The 24,546-nt window shown below is 41.5% G+C and overlaps 1 protein-coding gene and 2 long non-coding RNA genes across 3 annotated transcripts in view; 1 reads left to right on the top strand and 2 right to left on the bottom strand.

Moving 5' to 3' along the window:
- Window positions 1–1,402, bottom strand: part of LOC117946620 — a 19,081-nt gene extending 17,679 nt beyond the window's left edge. Inside the window, exon 1 of the long non-coding RNA XR_004657059.1 lies at window positions 1,264–1,402. This is a non-coding gene — a long non-coding RNA (uncharacterized LOC117946620). The remainder of the gene's footprint in view (window positions 1–1,263) is intronic.
- Window positions 1–4,243, top strand: part of rps19 (ribosomal protein S19) — an 8,243-nt gene extending 4,000 nt beyond the window's left edge. Inside the window, exons 4-6 of the mRNA XM_034874890.1 lie at window positions 1,289–1,472; window positions 2,149–2,203; window positions 4,189–4,243. Of these exons, the coding sequence (XP_034730781.1) occupies window positions 1,289–1,472; window positions 2,149–2,203; window positions 4,189–4,221 (272 nt within the window). The 3' untranslated portion in view covers window positions 4,222–4,243. The remainder of the gene's footprint in view (window positions 1–1,288; window positions 1,473–2,148; window positions 2,204–4,188) is intronic.
- A 5,990-nt stretch (window positions 4,244–10,233) lies between these two features.
- LOC117945658 lies at window positions 10,234–23,855 on the bottom strand. The gene is made up of 3 exons (XR_004656857.1): window positions 23,774–23,855; window positions 12,323–12,329; window positions 10,234–10,244 (listed from the first exon to the last, which is right to left on the bottom strand). It is a non-coding gene; the product is annotated as an uncharacterized LOC117945658 (long non-coding RNA).
- Window positions 23,856–24,546: the final 691 nt, after the last annotated feature.

Genomic DNA, 24,546 nt, shown 5'->3' with positions numbered 1-24,546 from the left:
GTTTAAGTTACTTCCGCAGTGGTTGCACTTTTCCGAACCGGATGCTCTGTCCATCAATATATATACGGTCTATGGTCGGGACAGACCCCTTGTTTCTTTAGGCTAACTAGATTAGCTTCAGCCCGGCTGGTAAAAGCTTTCTGCGGTGAAAAATGGCCAGTAGAACAGGAGTCGCGATAACGCTGGATTAATCAGGTGATTGGTTTTGTCCTTGCAATGATGATGAAACACTGATCACTGTAGCTTTACTATTACTTTTCAACATACCGAGAGAAGTGATAGCCCGATTTTATCGGTGGGCCGATATTTGGGTTTTTACGTGTATCTGTTGATACGCAGCTGCTGCGTTTGCCGTTTTTTCCTGCCATTATTTAAAGACAGGCGTTCCACGGGCAGCTCTGTTTGGCTGGAGACGCTGCAGTTCACCTGCCCCTGCACCACTAGCACCATGACAGTCTTAAATTACAAATCAAGTACTTTATTTAAATGGCTATTTTCAGGTTTGTTTTCTTCAATTATTTAAATGTGTTGTTAAAGGACATTTTGGGACGTCCTGATATCAGATATGTCAACAAGCAATGCATCATCAAGGCTGTGTTGTAGATGTTGATGAAAGCCTTTTACCCTTGCACAGTTAACCATATGCAACGCACCCATTCATTTGATGCACATTGCACACATAATTTGGGTGATATGAATGTAAGATTGCAGAAATGACACTGATATGCGTTTATTGTTCATCATGGTTCATATGTTGTTGTTTTTTGTTGAAAAAAATTGAAAAGTTATGGAATTAGAAAAAGGCAAATTCCAGGCCTGGAAAGGTTTTAGACCAAAAAGGTTTTGGAAAAGTCAAGGGATTTTTTTTATATATATATAAAAAGCAGCACAATGTGATTAATAGAAAATGCTTTTAGTTAATGTATTTCACATTGTCTTAACCTAAAAATTCTGAGTGTAAACACTAACACAAATTTTTATTCATCATGGAAATTTGTTAAAATGCTTATGAACCCTGTGTTGGCTCAGGAAAATTGGCAGCTCGTATCGGTCATTGGCTAAGGTTGATGAAAAAATATTGGCACTAAAAAAAATCCATGCCGGTTGATCACTAACAGAGAGCCGCACTTCCCATTACAAACTGCGTCGGACTGTTGGGTCACATACCCACGCTGCCCCATGGTTACCGTTCTTGAAGGGGAAGTGTTGCTGGTAACCATCATGTAAAAGAGAATGGTGAAAGTTTACATTGTTATGCTAAACACCCTCATCTCTTCTACCCCTACAGCATCCACAGTCCGCCACCTGTACCTTCGTGGAGGTGCTGGTGTTGGCTCCATGACCAAGATCTATGGAAGTCGCCAGAGGAACGGTGTGTGCCCGGCCCATTACAGTGTAGGATCCAAGAATGTGGCTCGTAAGGTGCTGCAGGCCCTCGAGCTGCTCAAGATGATTGAGAAGGATCCCAATGGGTGAGTGCCAATATTGAATGCCTGTTAGAGTGGAAATTAACTGTTCACAAACACACGATTGTTTTAAAAATCTACAGTATGAAGAGGTTCTTTTTGAGTTTAAACCTGAGACTTTGTCTGGAAATGCATGTATAATCTTTGTACATGCAGTCAAACCTCACAGCATGCATGATGTGGTGTGTTTTGGGGCTAATGTGGGCGTGGGGTAGTTGACATCCTGCTCCACACATGACATGTGGCCACTCATTCTTGCAAAAGTGCAATTTTTATCTTTGCAGAACCATGATGTCAAAGGCCCAAACCCATTTATGTGATGCTGGATAACTTTTGAAATTTGAATGCATGAGCTTGAATTTTTCCCTGAGTCCACCATGGAGATGCAATCACTGTAGCAAGATGGCTAATTGATTGGCTTGTTTTGTTTTTCATTCAAGGGGGCAGAGAAATGAAATTCCATTTTGAATTACCTGTTTCAAGGTTGAGTGGTGATTTTTGCCAACGAGTATGGATGGAGTATTGACATGTGGCTTTCCCTGAACTATAATACTATGGTTAATGTGGCGTAAAGAAGTAGTTATTGGAGACATAAGCATTTTGTCTATGGATTTTTAAGTTGTTTAGGTTGATGTATTCTATTGTTTCCTCATTCTCCCTTTTTAATTTGTGCTGTTGTCAGTGGTCGCAGACTTACCGCCCAGGGGACCAGGGATCTGGATAGAATTGCTGGCCAGGTGAGAAACTAACTTCACTAATGTTGCTATACACGCCATACAAGTAACTTGTATATTTGAGTACCTGGATTGTCAGAAAGGTTTACCTCTACATATGGTTTTACTCAGTTTTTCTAACTTATGCTGTTAAGTTGTTTTAACACTTGGGTTATTACGCATCCCCTGGATGCATCTTCACTTTAAGGGTCACGTGTTGTATAACTGGATCAGCTGAGGCTTACTGATCAGTGCGTGTAAATTAGTTAAGGATATTAAGGAGCAGTAAAGACCATTTCCCTCTGGCAGTCACAAACGATCCTTTTGGCTGATATTTGAATCGCACCAGACCTTTCTTACCTGTCTCTAATAGTTTCCTGCTGTCTCAATGAAAACCACAAATGGGAGTGGACTTACCACTGGTTTAACTGGTAACCAGTGGGCCAAGTAGTTTTAGTATCTGTTCTACGGCCTGGTCCAGCCACTGCTAGTTTAAAAGCTCCAGCTGAATGAACAAAATCGCAACCTTGTTCTGGTAAAGCGACAGTTGTTTTTTCTGATTTATTGGCGGTATCTGCATATATAATGGCCCGATATATACACACACACACACATTTATTTTAGTTTTAGATAGATAGATAGATAAATATTCATTCATTCATCAAAATCATTTATGACAAAGTGTTGGCGCATTGTCCATGTCCCTGTTGGCAACACTGATTCGTTTGTTTTCTGTTTAAAGGACTTGAAGTTTCATATCTTAAGTTTGTATTTTTATACATTTCATCTATCAGAACTTTAATATACTTTGATGTTCCTCTGTTCTGTTGTGACAATTGAACAACTTATATTTTTGTGAGAACTCATAAATAACTCCAAATAACTTATGGAAATCTGTTTCTGGATATTTTTAAAAATATATCAGCCGCTACATTGGATTTTTAAAGTAACTAAATATTTGTAGCGTATCTGCCTTAAGACTTTTATTGGTGGGGCTCTAGTGTGTCACAGTCTGGCATTTAATGATTTAGTGATGCACAGACACGGGGGGGGCGATGCCTTAAGCGTGCGTGATCACAGAAATACCATCCCTTTGCTTTGATGAGACACCCTGTCTGTTGCCGAGTACACGGCCCCAGTGTCACTTCAGCATGCAAGGCTTTAGGAAGCACTTGTCCATGGGCAAGTTTTTTTTCTCTGCCAGCCAAGTGAGTTATGTGTCTTGTGTTGCACACTACTGGCAATGTTTGTTCGCCTACTAAAAAACAATTCGCAGTTGGGCTGTGTCAAAAATCAGAAGAGATGCAGCAGTGTTGTGATAATCCAAGGGTAAAGGGGGTAAACATGTGGAGGGAATTTCATGCTTGGCAAGACTGCCGTATGGCACCAGTTTTCTTCTCGTTTACCCATGCTAATGAGCAGTATACAGATGAGCCGACCTGGGCCCAACTCCGCCTACCTGCTGCACAAAACTGGCACGAAGCATGTTTGTGTGGCTCTACATCCTCGGAAATCCCCTTTGCGTTCTGATAGCGTTTTATAATTATGCTTTTTCTCTTGCAAGCACGTTTTCTGCCATGTACTGTCAGACTATTCATGGGGTTCTTGGTAGCAACTGAAACAGTTTTTCCTCCAAACTATGTTCACTTAAGTGCCCATGAAATTGCATTTTGACAGTATTTTACTTGAGTTGTGCCTTTCCTGTTCAAACACAATACTGCTGTGGGTTTTACTGTGGTGAGAAATTTACAAGTAAATGGTAAACCGGTAGAATATTAGGCAGATGGGAAATTACAATTCATTGCTATTACACAAATTATAGTTAAAATAGTTGGGATAATTTGCACCTTCAATGGCAGCATTTAACCATTTGTTTTAGCAACAGCAAGTAATTGGATTTTGATTGAAAGACAACACAATTTTTTAAAGGCACTAAAACACCTCGTCTGCTCTTGGACTTCATTTAAGAATATGCCTCATGGTTGTTGTTTTTTCTTGTTTTTCTACAGGTCGCAGCTGCAAACAAGAAAACTGTTCAATAAATCTTATTTTGGAGAAAGTCAAGCATTGTGTTGTCTCTTTCTTTTAATTTATGTGAACAATGAAGATGAAGCTGAGAGCATTAAGGATCTGATCAGTATTTTTAGTACCATACGCAGCTCACGTTGTCTAAGAAATTGCTTGAATGGGTCTTTGGGCATTATTATTTTAATGCTGTTCAGTAAAATGTATTGGCAAGAGGACATTTCGAAGGACGAGATAGCTGACCTAAAGAGCTATTTTCCGTTAAGTATAAACACTTGCACTTGAGCTTGCTAGAGGAAAGCAAGCTGCTGCGTGAATTGTACTAGCTGATTTAAATGTCACTTAGTTTAAAGGGCAGCAAATGGCCATTGGTGTTTCAGATCCTCTAACCAGCAAAAGCTAACTGACTGGGTGCAGTTTTGAAAAGGCTTCCAGGGAGCTCCCATCAGTCTCGTCTGTGGCTAAACTGTCTTCTCACAACGCACTTAAGTTCATTATAGGACTGGGCAATATACCACTATTAAATCAACATGGATATAAGGCTAGATAATGTCTTAAATGACAATATCCAATGTGTTGTCTTCACCTGGTTTTACAGGCTGCATTACAGTATTGTTTTCAGAACTTACTACCAGTTAGTCATTGTAATCACTTTCTTTGATTAGCAGCACTTTAACATTTAGTGAAAGCACAAATGGTCAACCCTGCAATATTGCCAACCATGTTTTATCAAAAATGTTAAGCTCTACTTCCGCATTTCTTTTTTTGTTGTTGTGGTACTGTTTTTGTATCGGATGGAGTTTGTACAGATTGCTCCATTATACTGTGATGACTAAGGACTAGAAATAGTTGAGTAACTGTGGAGAGTTGCGCCCGGGCCGCTGTACGTCGCTGTCTACTGCTCCTTATGGTTGGGATGGGTTTAATGCAGAGATTGAATTTTCACTACATTGTACTGTATGGTTATTTATGACAAAAGTTTCTTCTTGACTATTCAATAGCCTGTAAGTTATATTTTAGTGGCTTCATTTAGGGCCACAGTGCCGCCTAGAGATGGATACAGACCAACAGCAGGTTCTTAAACCAACTTGATGTTAAAAGCATTGAACAAATGGTGTACATTTACTATTTAACATTATTGCTGCCAAGATAACATATTTGGGAAGCAGTTTAACAAACTATTAATAGTGTGTGGAGTTGTGATGGGTGGCTTATTTACAGCATGCATTTACTGCTAATTGCGCCTAATGTGTGTTATTAAAGAAGCCTAAGTAGTATATTGAGTTTATAGTTGAATCTACAAGTCTTTTCTAATACGTATTACTTAAATAACGGGTTTTCACTTTAGTCAAGTTGATGCAATACATTGTGATTTTTTTTTTTTGTTCTGTGTGGACAAAGCTTAATCAGGGATAACTTGACTGATTTAATTTGGTGGTGCTTCTAGAATCCTGCAGAGGGTGCCAAAGCCTATAGAATATCTGTCATAGCTCGACGTATATGCACTTTGGATTGATTTCCTTTTGAGCTGCTTACTCATGGACTCAAATCAGTAGCACTTGCTACTGTAATGGCCCCAGCCTTTTTCTCATGAAAAGTTGGTTATAAATAGATCCAGTAACTTAAAAAGCCTGAAATTTGAGGTGCAGATGGGTGCGTACAGTGTTAAGGGTTGCTTGATTAGCAGTTTTTCCTACATTTGTGTAGCTCCTACGTTATGTGTCTTAAACAACACTCCTCAAATTGGGTTTATCGTAACAGCTTCAGGAGCATACCAGAGAAATGGAAAGTGTAGTAGCACCAACTGCATTGTTTGATGTTTATGTTGAACATAAACATCCATTCTGTTTTCTTACTCATTTTCATCTTGGACCAGCTCTTTTGCTTGCTTTTGTCGTTCCTTATCTAGCCTTGAGGCAACAGAAGTACAAGCACAATCAAATAAGAATTGGGGGTGGTTTTCACGTACATATGTGTCCCCTTTTGGTATAATACAGATAATCTTTATACTGTTTGCTCAATTCAAGTCCAGATATAAGAATAACCAGAAGGCATTGTTTGCTGACACTGCTGAGCTGTTGTACGCTGCCTGCTGTGCTCACTGTGTATGTGTGTTTGCGAGCTACTGTGTGTAGCAGATCCCTGGACAATGAGCCCGTGTTTGCCAGTCTGTCAACCACAATGTTTTTGTGTGTACAGTACACAACGCAGTACATATAATGCAGTGTGGTTGGCTGCCCCATCCAACTGAGCTGTCTCTGCTTTTTGTATTATGTCAGTCATTATAAAGTCTCAATAAATTAATCAGCACGTCTCTCACGAAATATTAATCTCTTAGTCTTTTTATACACCCCCTCTCTTACTCATCACTCATCTCATCTCTCTGTCTTCCGTCGGTCCGCCCACTGTCTGCTTTTTTCATTTGAAGCCCAGCTGTTCCTGAACACCTGAACCTGTCGTCTCTCCCTCCCCCTGGCCCATCCCTCTCTCCCTCCCCCTGGCCCATCCCTCTTTTCCTTCTACCCTGTAATTTGGAAGAGAGAAGGATAAACATGTCCTTGAGTGGTAAAGAAATGTGTGGAATCCACCAGAGATCTGCCATGTTTGTTCTCTCTCTCTCTCCTCTTATGACTGCATGTGTGTGCATGCTTGTGTCGTGTGTGTGTGCACTTTCTGCATCCTTAGTTTGTGTAAATGTGATCTCAGCTCCTGTCAGTCAACTTGTTTGCGAACCGATTTGCCATTGTGTGCAGCGTTTTTATCGACAATTGGAACAATTACCACTTGACAATTACCAAAGTGTGTGTGTGTGTGCGTGTGAGTTTGTGCGCAAATGCACTTACCTACCTACTGACTCTCCCAATTCTTTCACACTGAGAATTAATGCCGAGCTGCCTCTTACCTCCTCGGGCTGAAAACCGCAGATAACTAAGAATTGTCTCCACTGCACAAGTCTCTCTAAAATAGACCCCGTATAGGAGAGCTCTTACACACACACGCACACACTGTCAACCCACAGCTTCATGCCCTCTGGCATGTTTTCCCCAGAAGACAAGACATGCCTCATAAAGTTTCCCAGCATTCCCAGTCTCTGGCATATTGAGTTAACTGAGTTTTCTTTGGATAAAGCTGGCACAGATCCCATAGAATAAGCTTCTGGCCTAACCGAGATAGCATCGGCCCTTCCTGTTGCACAACAATGCATTTCTCTAAAACTACGTGGCTTTCTTATCAAAAGCATGATCCTTTGTTTCTAATCAGTTTTTGATTTTCATCAATCTTATTCAGTTTTCTGTGTTTGTAAATCTTTTTTTTTGGTACTAATCATAGTAAACTCTGGCATTTAGTTTAGTCCTTTTCAATATATTCCGTAGTAAAACGTAAGCGTTTATTGCACAAGCAAACCAAACAAGAGGGTGTTTACACAAATTAGTCTGAGGCCAAAAGGTCAGTGTTGTTTTAGTAGAGCCTTGCGCTTCTGCCCTCTGCATTACAAGTCTGTAAACGAGAAACAAGACTGCAGCTTTACACTTATCTGTCCCAGTGGGTGTGTAGTAGCTGATTGATGGATGAGTTTGTTTTTGTGGGTAGGAAAAAAATCATAGGGTTGACCTTGTTGACTTCCTGAATAGTTTAAAGGCTTTTATATACATCTGTCTACTGTATGTGTGTTGCTGTTCTTCTGTGTGCTTTCAGCGTTAATCCCTCATCCTCTGTTTGGCCTGAGAGCAGGTGGTGTAAACATGAGACGTGCCGCTCAGCCTGCCTGGCACCACAAGGCACTATAGCACTTGCCCACTGTGTGTGTGTGTGTGTATAAGTAACACTCACCATGTGTCAGTGACTTGTGGGTTTGTGTGTGTGTGTGTGTCTCCAAAGCTTGTGGTTCTGAATCCCTCCACCTGTCAGAGGGTGGGGTGCAAAGGGAGGATGACAGGGCACAGAACAGATGCTGTCCTCAAAGCCAGCCGAACTGACTTGATTGCCCGGTTTGCGTTTGTGTGTGTGTGCGTGTTTGTGTGTAGGCTATGTTACTCCAATGATGTGGCTGTGCTTGTGCGTACGCACATTCAGATCAGAGCTTTCAAGTCATTTACACTTTGATGCTGCGGCCCTGCACTTTCTTCAGCACGGAACAAAAGAATGACAGAGGGAGACAGCTAGACACCAGTGGGACACTGAATGGCTGTGGAGATAGTTGACACAGTGACAGACTGCGATAGGAGGAAGTGTGTGTTTGTAGCCCTGTGCGCCATCATTTCTCTATCTCCCTCACAGTCTACCCCTATCTGTCTGTGTGTCCTTGGGAGGGAGGAGTAATCTCCAAAGAAATGCCAAGCAGAGGTGTCTGAAACTGACCGAGCCATGTATGAACTCAACCAACAGAGCAGCCTCAACTAACTTTACTAGGCCCAGTATCTAAGAAACCACATTTCCCATCACCCACACCCCTGACAGGTCTCGATCCCGTGCTATGCTGGAGAAATATTTCCTAGGTTTAGTGTCTTCATGAGATAATAGTCTTCTTTTCAGCATGCTCAATTTGCAATGATTGGATGAGCTAACCTTGCACTCAGTTTTTTTTTCCTCAGTTTCATTTCACGTTGGATTTACTGTAAACACAACAACTTGACTAGAAAACTGGAACACTTCAGACTCATGGCAGTGACAAGCTGGAGAAACGACTAAGATATCTGCAAATATTTATAAAGTGTGGTAGAGTGTTGCAAGGTCAAATGAAATATATACATTGAATAATTAAAGCCAAAATGATCAGCTATCACTCTGTCAGCAAATGTACATCAAGTATTGTCTGCTGCAATTTGCCTTTGCTCAACTTCAACTATATGGAATGGTTCATACATGGCAGGAAAGTTTTAGCACATTAATGATGTACAGGCGATGGCAGGGCGGTAGCCTCTTAAGCCATGTTCCCATCAAACACTTTTGGTATAGCACCTTTAGAAACCTTGGTAACCCATACAGAAGTGTACCAAAACACTAGATCTGTTCTGCACTGCTGGGAGTGATCTTACATGTCGGCAGGGTGGTTACCGGATGGGAAGAGTCGTGGACAGCCATGCGCCGAGAAACGAGCTGAAAAACCTTTTTAACAAAAAGCATCCACAACTTTTGACATTGTAAATGGAAAAATAACTAATGCGCTGAGCCTAACTGGTTGGTAAAAGCAAAGCTTTAATCTTGTTTCATTCAGCATACTCCAGAGATGCTTCAGTTAAAGAGGGGCCCTTTTCTGACTTCTCACCTTCATTCCATCCTCTTTTTCCACTCAATATATGGCCCTTTTTTCTCTTCCTACTCCCTCCTCCAGCACTAACAATCCCTCAGACTCTCACTTCATCACTCTAATGAGCTTTCTCTTTCAACCTTCAGCCCATGTTCCCCCTCTTCCTATCTTCTTTCCCCTGTTACCCTTTATCCCTCAGTACCATTACTACCCTCTCACCCTTTACCTTCCCCCTGCACCACCATTCGTTATCTGGGCTAAAAACCCTGAGCTTCTTGCGTTGCCTTTGTGTCATGCTTTGCTTCTATTAAAAAGGCCATATGCTTTCAACAAATCCCTGCACCTCTTTAAATCATATCAAACATGGAATCAAATGAAGATTTTTTTTTTTTTACATGTATAATTAAAGGGTACAGAAAAATCATGAATGCATTAACGGCAATACATGGAAAGCAAGGAAAAACGAAGTAGATTTGCAAGTGTCTGTAATAAAATATGATCAAGAAATGTCTCAGCCGGGTGTTTGGGAATTGTGCATTCAGAGTGGATCAGTGCACTTGTACTAACAGGGCATCTTTCTTTTTAAATCAATTATAAGAAACTGCAATTAGTTTCAAATTTGGTTTTATTAGGTTTTTGATGTTTGGGCCTTAATTCGGTTCTAACATAAAAAGTTACATAAAAATGTACATAAAAATCACCAATGATCTCCTTAAAGCTGCTGATTCCAGACTCATCTCTATCCTAATCAATCTCAGTGCGGCATTTGATACCATTTCTCACTCCATTCTCCTCAATAGACTGTCTTCTCTCGGCATCTCTCACACCCCTTTTGACTGGTTCCGCTCATATCTCTCCAACCGCACTCAGTTTATTCAACTCAAATCTGTCACATCCCACCCTTTCCCTGTTACTACTGGCGTCCCTCAAGGTTCAGTTCTTGGCCCCCTCCTTTTCATCACCTACCTACTTCCCCTTGGCAATATCTTCCGCAAATTCAACATTCATTTTCATTGTTACGCAGACAACACCCAGCTCTACTTATCCAGCAAACCCACCTCCTCGCTCCCCCCCTTGTCCCTTACTAACTACCTACTTGAAATAAAAGACTGGTTCACCTCAAACTTCCTTAAACTAAACAGTGATAAAACCGAACTCCTCGTAGCCACCAAATCCACCCCATCCAAAATCAATAGTTTCACTCTTCCTATCAACAACTCCTCCCTCTCCCCTTCCCCTCAGGTCAAGAGTCTGGGCGTCATCCTTGATTCCTCCCTATCCTTCCAGTCACACATAAATAATATCTGCCGGTCTGCTTACTTCCACCTACGCAACATTAACCGCCTCCGTCCCTCCCTTACCACTCACACTGCCTCCATCCTTATCCACAGCCTCATCACCTCCCGCCTTGACTACTGTAACTCCCTCCTTTTTGGCCTTCCTCAAAAATCCCTCCATAAACTTCAACTTCTTCAGAACTCAGCAGCTCGTGTCATCACCAGAACCCCCTCTTTTCATCATATAACCCCGGTTCTTCAGCAGCTCCATTGGCTTCCAGTTCAATTCAGAATACAATTTAAAATCCTTCTTCATACTTTCAAAGCCATCCATAACCTTGCTCCTCCTTATCTACCTGAACTCCTTCACATCGCCATCCCCTCCCGCTCCCTCAGATCATCCTCCTCCATCCACCTGACTGTCCCCCCAGCTCGACTTGTCACAATGGGGACCAGAGCCTTCAGCCGCTCTGCCCCCCCGCTCTGGAACTCACTCCCACCTGACCTCCGCAATATCGACTCTCTCCCCCTGTTCAAAACTAGACTAAAAACCCATCTGTTCAAGTTTGCTTATCTGTAAATACACTGTTCCTGGTTTTGTTTTGTTTTGTTTCTGTTTGTTTTGTTTTTGTTTTTGTTTTTGTTTTGTTATAACTGCTTACACTTTTCTGTTCCCTATATCTGTCTTTTATTGTATGTAAAGCGACCTTGAGTGTTGAGAAAGGCGCTGTTAAATAAAATGTATTATTATTATTATTATTAACATTGTTCTCACTTAACCCTTGTGTTGTCCTCCCATCAGCCAACTTTTTTTTTTTTTCTGGCTCAAAATTGAAACCTTTTGGTCGTCTTCTTCAGAACCTTTGCTGCTTTCCCCCCTGATGTTTTTGTCAATTATTTCTGTGCCTGTTGACGTTTTTTTTTTTTTTGCCCCCATGTTTTTGAAGCTTTTTTAAACAATTTAGTCACTTTTTCCAATGGTCTTTTTTTTTAATGCTATAAAATTGAACAAAACATCCAAATTTTAAGAAAGCAGTGGGCTGATCATTGTGCGGAACAATCTGCGTTATTTTTCTGAAATTTTGGTTGAAAGACACTTTTCTGATAAAGATTTATTTTTCAAATTGGGTTAAATTTGACCCGAGGACAACACAAGGGTTAAGAGATTTGGCAACGTGGCGATAGTGATGTCCAGCGGAGCACAAAACCTGATCAGTCAGTAAAAAGTGAGTACATTTACTGCAGTGATACTTGTTCTTGAGTCTTTTCATTTCATGTTACTCCACTCTTCTACTCTATTAAATTTCCGAGGTTAATATTTTTTGCTTTATTACGGCACTGCATTCATGTCAGCTGGAGTTACTTTGCAGATTAAGGTTTCAAATAACATGCATTAAGATTAAACTGCCAAACAGTTAATTAAACAGTATCTTTGTTAAGACCAGCTACACCATAAATTACTTCATACACAGCAATATTTCAGTAATCCAGTAATATGACACATAGAGGGAATATTCTGCTGCTTAATGCGACACTGACCCTTCCGAAATATAACTGAGGAGGTGAAAGAACTAAAATCCCAGCTGTGTGGACAGCAGGCCTTTTTCTGACTGTTTACCCCAAAATCAAAGACCACCACCGAAGCATCATTCTGGGTGAGTCACAACATCGTTGAACCCAAGAAATCCTTCCAAGACAGATGATAAAAGAGACATTTGTTGAAATAGCGCCTGAAATAGTTGTTTCAAGACTTTAAAAACAAACCTGACATAGTATCTTCAATCAAATCTCTCCAGCTTTCAAGAAGTACAGTTACACGGCGCTGTGAAGCAATGGCCGAGGATGTGGCCGAGAAACGTAGGAGGGATATCGCAGATTCCGAGTGTTTCTCACTGCAATTCGACGAGTCTGCAGACATGAGTGACACAGCCCAGTTGTGCATTTCTATTCGTATGGTGTTTACCGATATGACTGTAAAAGAGGAGCTGTTAACAGTACTGCCCGTGGAAGAACACACACGGGGGAGGACGTTTTTCAGTCTTTCGAAAACTCAGCTTCCATTGTGCAAATTGGTGTCCATCACCACGGGCGGTGCGCCTGCGATATTGATGGATTTATTGCCAAGTGCAGGGAGGATGACGCCTTCCCCAACTTCCTCAATTACCACTGCATATGCACCAAGTGTTTTGCAAAATTGCTCACCATGACAGAGATAGTGGATGTGGCAATGAAGATCACCTGTTCTATTCTGAGGGGATAAGTGGGCGTCCACGAAGCGTAGCTCCATATGGCGCCATTTTAATGCTAAAAAGCACTCACCTGCATAAGAAGGCTTAGTCTGGGGAAATTCCTGCAAAGATTTCAAGAGTTCTGTCCAGAGATTAGAGAGTTTTTCCTTGTATCTAAACATACAGAATACAACCAGCTTAATGACAACCGGTGGCTACTAGACTTAGCATTTTTAACTGATCTGACTTACATGTTGAATGACCTTAATGTTGAGCTGCAAGGAAAAGACTAAACGGGTCAATATGATCAGCTAAGTTAATGCGTTAAAACGAAGAATGCAACATCTGTGCTCAAAGCTGCAGCGCCACGATTTGACAAACTTTCAGAACCTCGTATCAGAACTGGAGACACGGGGGAAGCCGTGTGCGCTACACAGCAGATTAAAAAACGGTCTATAAGACTTCAGCAAACGGTTTCAAGACTTTACATTATTGGAGCCAGTTACTACATTCATGTGCTACCCTTTTCAGGAAGATGCTGAGGTCAGTTTACTTGCATCAAAAAATAGCAACACTGTTTCACCTGAACTTGTCTGAAGTGGAGGATGAGATCCTGAAACTGCAAGCTGACATTGAGCTCAAATCTAGCGCTCATGGACAGTTTGGGAACTCACTGACAGAGGAAAAGTACAGCAACATGTGGAAATGTGCTACCTCCTCGATCACATTATTCGGCGCCACTTATTCATGTGAGTCAGCCTTTTCCCACGTGAAGCTTATTAACTCCAAATACTGTTCCAACTCGACTGATGATCATTTAGAAATGTGCAAGAGGCTGGCTATTAGCCCCAACTGTCCGGAAATCCCCCCCGGCTGATTCCATTTGGTGCAAGTCATCAGTGAGATGATGACAAAAAACTTACATAGTTGTACTGTGCATTTGGGTAATGCAGTTTGGCAAGGTACATCAACTTATATTGTACATATAAATAATTTTAATATATTTACAAACATTTGCAGACGATGACGTGACTCATCTCACTTCGGTGGTGTGCATATTTAGCTTTTTTACAGTAGGTAGATCATTTTGACTTGGTCATTTTAAAAGTAACTCGCAAGCTGAAAAAGTGTAGTCACCCCCCTGTGTGTGTGTGTGTGGGGGAGAGAGAGTGTATATAGCTTCAGTGTGATCGTCTTGTGACTTTCTAACATGTTTCTCAATTGAATTTTGGAGAGTAACTAGGTGAAGCTGTAGAGCTGCAGCAGCGTGCCACCACATTGTACAAGATTGGCTGTAGTTACTGTACATGTACTATTTGCTGGACTTTCATTCCCCCAACTCAGGTGTGCTGTGTTTGTATTGTGTACACATGAGTGTACTTGTGGTGCAGGGCAGCAGAGGTTAGGGAACTCATTTCAGGCTGATGTTGTGTGCTGCACTTGTCTCTTACACACAGTGACCTCCACCGCACAATCTTAATGTCCTCACCCCTCCCTCTGGACAAATTCCAACATGCCCTTATTTTCTCTCGACCTTCTCTGTCTTACTACTTCCCATGTCTTTTCTCATTTTTCTTTCCACATTCCACTTCTATATTTATTCTCTACTTGCTTTATTCTTGAGGTTTTCCTTTCACTTATTTTCCTCGCTCACTGGCTGTGTGTCTGTCTCTGCGTTTTCTATTTTTTATCCTACTCATTTCAGTCACACACTCATTAAAAACAATGTGTGCCCTTGGACTCAGGAAACCTTCAGTCTGTCAAAAGGCTTTTGTTTTTGTATCTTCCCTGAAGAGATAAACTTGCCAATCTTAGTGTTGTCAATGGACTACTGTCTTGTGCGTACGAATGTGTGTGCGTGGGAATGTGTGTGTGAGAAAGACGGGAAAAATCCTAGACACTAAATGTGTGCGTGCAAAAATAGTGTGACGGAGAGGTAAGGTTGTGTTAGCAGAAATCTTATTAACTGCTGAGCTGCTTTCAAAGCTTCCTCTTTTCTTAACCCACAGTTCTCTGTCAAAATATCTCCTGAGAAACGTCTTCTGCCAGGACCAGCGCGAATGCAGATTGTGCACATTTCACAATTTCCAATTTCACATAATGGCAAAGGATACAGCATTGTGCAATTGTGCTAGTTTGTGAGCCGTAATTAGGTGTCATCTGAGACCTGTTGAATTCATGACTTAAGGGTGAAAGAGAAGCTGAGACCAAACGCTGCATTTGACCGCCGACAACAGTCGTAGAAGTCATACCGTTCCTCAATTGAAATCCAGGGACACCACAGGGACCCATCTTCTGAGAGAGCGTTTAATTTGATGACTGGGTCCTACACTGGCAGAGGTTTGGTACAACATTAGGCTAACATTATGCACCAGCCTCCAGGCCTGCTGGATACGGGCAGGCAGCAGATCACAGGGTCATGCCTCTCTGGGTCCTGATAGAGAAATTGTTCTCCTTTTCTCTCTTTCTCATTTTATTTTCTCATTATTTCATTTTTTCATTTTCCATTACAGTTTTTTCTCCCCCCCCCCCCTCTCCCTCTTTCTCCCATCTGGCTCTTCCAGCTGAGGTCCGCTGTAGCACCAGGACACAGGAATCTCATGAATAGCAATGTACCCAACTGGCAGGCCCCTGACATTTGGAAAATATGTGTAAAACTGAAGTTCATTTGAATATTTTGATTGTAATGTAAAGAGGATCCATCTTTTGACTGCTCATATCAATCAATTTAAGTAAAAGCGAGAACTTTATTTAAAATCAGATTTCTCATTTTCTCATTACCATCATCACCCTTTTATAATACTTTTCAGCTATTGAGTGCAATGTTTTTTTTTTACTTCTGTTATTTGTCAGTACAATGCAGCAATTCTCCATAACGTCTAATATCATCTTTTTCTATCCACTATCTGAGATTTTGTCCCACATTTTTTTTTTTCTCTCTTTGCTGTCTAAGTGCTTCCTACACTTTCCCCCTCAGTCTCCATCATACATCCACCCAGCCATCTTACTCTGTCTGTCTCTTTCTTCTCAGCTGGTGGGCCAGCCAGGAGGCAGTGCATGCCGTTTGAGGAGCGTAATCTGAGTTTGCTCCCCTTCCCATTTCAGTCCTCCGTTCACAGCTGGAACCAAGGCGCTCTGCATCTAGATGAGCAAGAGTTGACTTTTACACACACACACACACACACACACACACATACACTACACTACACTACACTACACTCACACAGGCGCTGAATCATTCCATTCAACCTCACATAGGTGCACAGAGGAAGATGAATTTTTTTTTGCGGGTCACAACACCCTTCAAAGAAGACAAAATGACAAAAAAACAACTAAGGACGGGTCATGGCATGACCAAAAGTCATGGAACAAAACAAAAGTAGTATAAAGCAAAACATTGTGCAATGCACAATGAGTTACAAATACCCCACATCATCAAAATATTCCTTAAAACATGTAGATACAGTTATGATGATCTCTGTTAGTGATTAAATACATCAATTTGACCTTTTGTAAATTAAAGATCTATTTGTAGTAATTGAGAATAGTTTAAAAACAAGTACAGAAAAACGTGATGAGCCTCAAGGACAGTTTTAGCCCAGTGTTCTTTGTAATTGAATGTGCATAGAGGCTCCAATATGTTTTCTTTTGAATAATCAATGCAGTACAGAATTAGAGAAAGCTGACTCACTCCCTGAACAACCAGGTCAATAAACCCAGAAAGACTCAGTTTCACACACTTCCTGCTGGTGTGACACATTATTATCAGGGACTGTCTTTGTTCTTCACTGCCAGCGGTCAAGTGCTCTGTCAGCTTCCCTCACATCCTGACACTGATGACAAATGACCACGAGGCCATCAGGCCCATTGTTGGTGATATCAGACTTCTGTGTAGCGGTAGGAGCTGAGTCACATTGGACTCATCTGTGAACATGGAGGATTGTTTTGGACTTTGACGCAACCACATGATCCACTGGCTGCATCCATTATAAGGGGCACACAGACAAACACTCTCGAACATACACACTAATTGATGTTATTGTTGTGGGACGGGGCCCCTAATGCATTCCTCTCAAGCACTGAGAAGCCGGCCACTCGAGTTTCAGTCAAATCTCATTTATGGGAAAAACCATCTGCTGCCAATTGATTACAAAAACTCCTGATATTGATTTGAACAGGCAAGCTGGGCAGCACAAGTAATTCACTCATAAGGACGCAACGACGTGTGCCAAAACATGTTGACCACTTAATATGGCTATTTAATCTTTAATGTCATTGTCCTCCCACAGAATTACAATTAGTATTTTTTTACGCGCAAATAATAGAAGGGCATGTGCCCCCTGTCTATGGTGGTGAAAGTTCTTCTCCCCTCCACATGTGGCTGGCTCCTCTTGCTCTGCCACAGCGGTATGATAAACCGCCTCGCTACCCCAGTAGCTCCCATTAGCAGCCCAGAACAGAACCACATTAAATCTCGTCATGCCAAGCAGTTTGCCTGGCCCAGCAGGCCAAGCAAGACAAACTGCATGGCCGCTCAGAAAGGGGTCTGCTGGTTTGCACGTGCTCACTCTTACTTTTGACAGAAATCGTATTTTTTGGCTGCTTGCCTTTCTCTTTTTCTCTCTCCATCTCTTGCCCTGGGTCGATTTGCTGCATTGAAACACACCATTCTCTCCCTCTCTTTTCCTTCACTCAATCTTTCTTTTGATCCTGGCTATGCTCAAATTACCCTGTCTGTCTTTGATTCTCTCCCCATCCTTAAAACATCTGAACAACCCACATCTCCTCTCCAGTCCTTTGCCCTCATTTTACACTAATTATCTCTCCCCACTCTTTTGACAACCACCTTCTGCTCATTCTCCCCAATCTAAATTATTTTCTACGCCCCACACTATCCCTCTCAATGCCCTCCTGTGGAGTCACAAAAGCCTGTATCGATGGCAACACTTGGCCATGGTGCATCTGCGCCCACTGCACAGCCATTGGGGCTGTAATGCCATAATCACCCCTTATGATGGGTAAAACAGGTAGTTTTAAGGAGACAGAGACGGGGGGAGTGGATGCGATGTGAGAAGACATGGATAAAAGGGGAAGATTAGTTGGACAGAGTTTGACAGAGCGAGGGAAAGATGTTTTGTGATTAGCATTCTGGTCAGTGGATTCGGAATCCGATTGGTATCTTTTGTGTGTGTGAGGAAGAGACTGTCTGGGACTGTGCTCAGGGGACAGCCTGCTCTTGGCCCTCGTGTGTGTGTGTGTGGGGGGGGGACATCAGTAGAGATGTTAATGGTTCAGGCTTCATTGGACACGCACAGATGGGTCCCTCACTTGAGTTACAACAGACACACATGCACACACAGGTGAAAAAACAGATCAGACAGCCCTTTTTAGTCATGTAGACACAAATATAGTTGGAGCTCAGATAGTCCGATATTGAGCTATTGACTTGATTGTGATTGAAAGTCTCTGCAAATGTTCTACAATTGTAACTGTGTCTGGCTGCCTTAATTAAGCATCTCCTTTCACTGATTCATAATTGCAGCATTTCTGTTTTAGGAATAAAACATAGTAGGATCTGCAGTAAAGCAAAATATAATTATCTGTAAGATAACTTCACTTGTAGACCTCAATGTGAGTCACAATTAATATCTATCAGAGAAGATATTCAATAATGCTGAACATCTACTATTGGATTGGAACGACTCATCGTGTTCTTGTTAGTCTGAATATGTGCAATATATTTGACTGGTTAGTGGTTATTCAAGTAGATGTGTGCATATTTGAGTATGTATAGAGCAAAAGGGCTTTTAAGTTGCAGAACAACATTGCTTCAGGTCACATCAGAAAACCCACCCGGACAGCGTAAACATGCAAATAAGAACGTCCTCACATATAACCACTCCATGTAGGTTTGACAGAGGTGGTAACTCTTCTTATTGTAACCCGAGGGGCAGACACAGAGAAAATGCAATTGCCTGCAATTCATTCCGTGGTGAATGATGATTAATATTCTATAAAATAGTTTATGTATTCATATTTGATGCCTGCAGGTTTCAGTGCAGAGACGACGCCAACGTTGAGTTGGTGTAGGCATGATAAAGTCCACAGCCCAGCGGGGGGAGGGAGGTGTGTGTGTGTGTGTGTGTGTGTGTGTGTGTGTGTGTGTGTGTGTGTGTGTGTGTGTGTGTGTGTGTGTGTGTGTGTGTGTGTGTGTGTGTGTGTGTGTGTGTGTGTGTGTGTGTGTGTGTGTGTGTGTGTGTGCGCGCAAATGCATTGAAGACTTTGAAGGCAAAGAGCGGATTCCTAATTAATTTTCCTCACTATACATGCATTACAGAAAAATACATCTGAAGAAAAGTCAACTGTGTTTCAAGAGCATTAAAGAGTAAGTTGCATAAAAAAGACTAACAATATAGAAATATATTAATTTAGAGTTATGTAGGGAAGTCATAATTGTATGGTCTCGTTCTCACTCATTAAACTGTTAGTTACATTTGGCAGCCTTGCTTAATTTTTTAATTTTAATAATTCAAGGAGATAAGCTTCCATTTATAGTTTCATATCAGATTGTGACTGGCAACATGTACTAACAACACTATAATAAGGAATTAAGTAATAAGATTAGTTTTAATTTCTACACCCGACATAGAATAGTCATAAACTTGGGGATTAAGATTGAATTTACATTAAAATATATGCTTACAATAGCCTCTCAATGTAGATCCTCAATTGTTTCTTTTGAATGCCTTTAAAGGGAAATTTCTCTTTAAATTTGAGTTCACTCTGCGTTCATCCATTGAGAGCATAAAGTTAAGTAGTCATTCAATTTAATTTAATAGCGATAAATCCCAACAACCGTTATCTCATTGCGCTTTGCATAAACGAAACAGGTCTAGACCGTACGCTGTGATGTTATTAACAAAAATCCAAGAATTCCCACCAACAAAAAGCCCTAGGCGACAGAGGCAAGGAAAAACTTCCTTTTAAGAGGCAGAAACCTCGAGCAGAACCATGGCTCAGGGTGGAGGACGGTCATCTAACTCAAACGGTGTGGGGGGGGAGGGGAGAGGAGAGAGAGAGAGAGAACATGGATGCAGCTGGTGACTCCAGCCACAGATCCGGACTCCAGAGCCAGAAACACCTGCAGAAAGCGATAGAAGAAGAGAGGAGAGGGGCGAGAGAGCACAAGACTTCAAGGGCGAGAGAGCACAAGACTCCAGGAAAGGGAAGAAGTCAAGTTAGTAACATGCATTAATGGGATGAAGTTGCATACATATGGAGAGGAGGAGGAGACAGGTGCTCAGTGCATTATGGGAAGCTCCCTGGCAGTCTAGGCCTATAGCAGCATAGCTACGGGGTGGTTCAGGACTCACCCGAGCCAGCCCTAACTATAAGCTTCATCAAAGAGGAAATTCTTAAGCTTACTCTTAAAATATTACGTAGGTGAAAAAGGGGGGGTCCTTGAAATTTGCTTAATGTGAGAATTAAACAACATGTCCTGATCAAAGATAACTCCAAGAGTCCTCACAGTGGTGCTGGAGGCCAGGGTGTTGCCATCCAGAGTAACTATCTCTTTGGATAATGTGTCACAGAGGTGCTTGGGCCCCAGAACAATAGCTTCAGTTTTATCTGAGTTTAACATTAGAAAATTACAGGTCATCCAGGTTTTAACATTGTGAAGGCACATTTGAAGTTTAGCTAACTGATGAATTTCATCCGGCTTGATTGATAGATATAATTGAGTATGATCAACTAAACAATGAAAGTTTATGGAGTGGTTCCTGATAATATTGCCTAAAGGAAGCAAATATAAAATGAACAGTGAAGTACTGTTAACTGTTAACTGCATTCATAGTTAACAGTTTTGTTAGGTTGGCAATCCCAGCATTGCAATTTACATTAATGATGTCAGGAGATACAAATTAGTCTGTTGATAGTAAGATTTGACTCTTTGACCAACTGCGGAACAGAAAATAAGTCAGTGTAGTAGCTGGATTTTCAACTCCATTAACACAATGATAAGACAATTGTGACCAACAGTGTAAGCACATAGATATCTTTGTCTTGGTTACTTACCTGCAAAATATTATCACACATGGATTTTCATAGTGTATTTAAATAGATGGCAAACTGTTTTGACACTGACGTTGAAAGAAACAGTGATTTGTAGAAATAAAACATGCCAAACACTGCATTAGTCTTTGAAGAAAAGCAAGACAGCAAAGGTGATTTTGAAGTGGATTCTAGCCATTGTCCTCATGAGCCTCGCCGTGCAAATAATACAGAACACATTTGAACAGAACAAATGGAATTGTTAAACGTATAATTTGATTTGTGCTGAAAATGATACTCTGCTAGGCTTGAGAAAAGCTCTGTGAAAATTAGTCAGTGACTTGGGGGGATCAGACACATTTTGTTTGAGATATTAGTCTACATGAGTTTTACTGCAATGCAGAGCTTACAGCTGTGAATCAGAAAATGTCCCCATATCCCAGTTCAATCATGGCTTTTGTCATAGTTTTTGTAGGAATGGTTTCATTATTCATTGTAAATAGAGCAGCGATTTTACTTCCGATTAAATTATCACTACAATCTGCCTCTCTCTCCTTGTCAGTTTATGACATCGAACCCAAACCCACAAATCAAAACACAAAACTAAAGTGAAGCTGTTTCCCGTTGACTATGACCCAGTTCTTGTAAACTGTGCAGCCAGCAGTTGACCTTTACAATGCAGTGACCCGCTCTATAGGTACAGAGGTTGGTATGTGACTCACATATTGTTCAGCACAGTTTCCTGTAGCTTGGCTCTGGCCTGTCTGCATGACAGATTCCCCTCTCTTACAGTAAGAGTGGGTGGGATTGTGTCTGGCACCCAGTCAGACAAAATCCACTGTGATAGACACAAGAACACATTAAAATATGTGGTTCCAGTGAAACACTTCAGGAGGCATAAACAAAGAGCAGCAGCTCATTTGATCCTCTTATACCCAACACACTGCTCGGAGCGCGCAACGCAGTTGTGTCCAGTGAGTGATCCAATCTGTTACATCTAGGGCAGATAACACCAATGGGAAAGAAAACCGATAGAGATGTTAGGATGAATCATAATAACTAGTTCATTTAAGTGACTATTGATCATCTGCACATAACCCCCAGTAGTGTTGATTTCACAGAGAATAGCCACATCACTGCACAAATCCTGCACTGTGACTCACACTCCGCTATGTATCAATGCTGGGAAAACAGCTGTGTGATCGTCTGTAGCCCGGCCAAGAAGAAAGAGGCCAAGAAAGAGAGCGAATGAGAGCCTCGAGGGGAGTGGGAAGGTGGGGGGGTAATAAATACATATGGAGACATTAGAGTGGACAGAGATGGAGGGCACATAGAGAAAGAGAGACTAAAAGAGTGAAACAAAGGAATATATCAAAGCATCATGGGGGGGGATGTGAAGGATGTTTCGGCCCATATTTCCTTCATACTTCACATGAGACTACATACAAGATTACAGCTACCTTCACTTTCTATCTCACCCGCTCTTTTTTCTCCCTGTCTATACTTTGCTGTTATTCCCCGAGGCTATGTGTTACCCATTCCCTGACTTTGGAATTAAAGTTCTCCCCTCCTCCATTTCTAATCTGTTCTCTTCATTATTCTTTCATTACACATCTCTGTTCCCTTTGTAGTGCCTCCATGTCGCGTTTCTCTTTATCCCCTTGCTTTAGGCTGACGTGTCAAATATTCTCCCTGCCAGGTAGCCTAAATTTTGACACGGGTGGGGGTGGTAAGTCACATAAAACAATGGACTATAAAGTGGGCTGTCTGATTTATTTTTTGCAAGGTGTGACAATTTGCCAAAAAGGACCTTCAACGAGTCACACAACTGCATGATTTTGTTTTTCAAGTCCAAAAAGCTGACTCGTTTCAATGCTAGCAGATTTGATACTAGAATGCTTTGTTTGCATGCTACGATCTTTATATAATGTTAACAATCAGGGAGTTGTTTAAGATGGAATTTAAAATATTGTCTATCTTTTAGTCTGTGGATCCCCTCACCTCTCATCATTGATCAAGCTATGTAATAGCTGTTGAGACATACCATGGAAATTCAGTGTTCTCGTGAGAGAATAATTTAAAATTGCTCAGCAACTTACTCTGGCATCGAGTAATGCTGCTCATTAACTATACCCTTGTAACCGAGCTGCACCAATCACATCGGTGTATCTGATACAGGTGTGCCAGAGGTGAGCTAAACAGTTTGATCTACCAGTTAGCTCTGCTGGTAGCTAAGCGTATGGGGCTCTGATACATTACCCCATGTATTGTAGTGATTTGACGCAGTATTATCCAGTTGCGTGCAGTGAGATTTTCCAATGCATGCTTGGTGCCGCCCCTCGAGATGGGCGACTTTCATCACTCGATGCCAGACCCCCTTGTTGAGACATGTGGCATTTTTCCATTAACGGTACCTCGTACTAAATTTTAAAACGGAAATTGGAGGACGGGGAGCCGCAGTTGAGCCGAATGGAGCTGGTACTAGCAGTGGGTAAGCGCCATTACTGAGTACTACAGCTTATTTGAAAAAATAAATTTCCTCGAGATGTTACTTAAGTCTGTTGAGTTGCATTGTGGGTGGTCTCGCATTGCCAGACCTACCTCCGCTAGTTTATTGGCATGTCTTTAAACCAAGCAATAGTCTTGGGCAACGGACACAAGGACGGTGCCACTGCAAAAAGCCTTGGGAAGGAATTTGTTTTGTAGGAATATGTGTACATTCAAAAGTTGTTTTAGAAAACTCAGTTTGGACAGATAGTCAAACTATGCGCTGCTACTTCTGCTACTTGGGTAGAGTGATTTGCTTGCAGCACCTGAGAAGCGCTGTGGTGAGGAGCAGAGAGTTCGTCTGGCGTAATAATCACTCTTCTGAGAATACACTTCGCAGGATCTATGTGGTTAGAAGATGGCTGTATCTCATGTGACCTTGTCATTTTTACACTATTTGTGACTATACAGATCACACTATGTAAATGGGAAAATGTTGGCGTTATTTTGTCACTTATTGGTAGCAGTAGTCTAGGTGGAGCCGGTTACCTCCAGCATCTGTGCTGAGCTAGGTCAGTGGTGGGTGTGTCGGACAGAGTTATGACACACGCGGAGATGAGAAGGGTATGTATTTAACTCTGGGAGATACGCTGAATGAGCTAAAGTCCAAATAAGTCGGTGTTTTTCTTTAAGAAAACAGCTTATTGGTGTTCATATGCTAACATACTTGGTGCATAATATGCCTAGTATAATAACCATATGATTACTTATGTTTACACAAAGTGAGTATAAAATTGAAGACTTATAATCCTAATGCTAAGCATGGGGCATATGGTTCTGAAATAATAGCAGATGAACAGTACTCTGCACTCAGAGGATCATGTTAAGACACAGTCTGTCTGAAGAAGGATGACAACCTGTCATTTATAAACTGCTCTTGTCAGACACCACTTTTACAAATGCTACCTCCTCATGATGTTCAAGCCTACCTGTGCTCTACCTTTTGTAAACAATTTTTTGTAAACCTTTTGTAAACAATTTGAACTCTAA

This window comes from Etheostoma cragini, chromosome 6, assembly GCF_013103735.1.
Source record: "Etheostoma cragini isolate CJK2018 chromosome 6, CSU_Ecrag_1.0, whole genome shotgun sequence".
Classification (NCBI taxonomy): Eukaryota; Metazoa; Chordata; class Actinopteri; order Perciformes; family Percidae; genus Etheostoma; species Etheostoma cragini.
The sequence above is the reverse complement of the archived record's forward strand: the minus strand, read 5'-3'. Positions and strand labels throughout refer to the sequence as shown.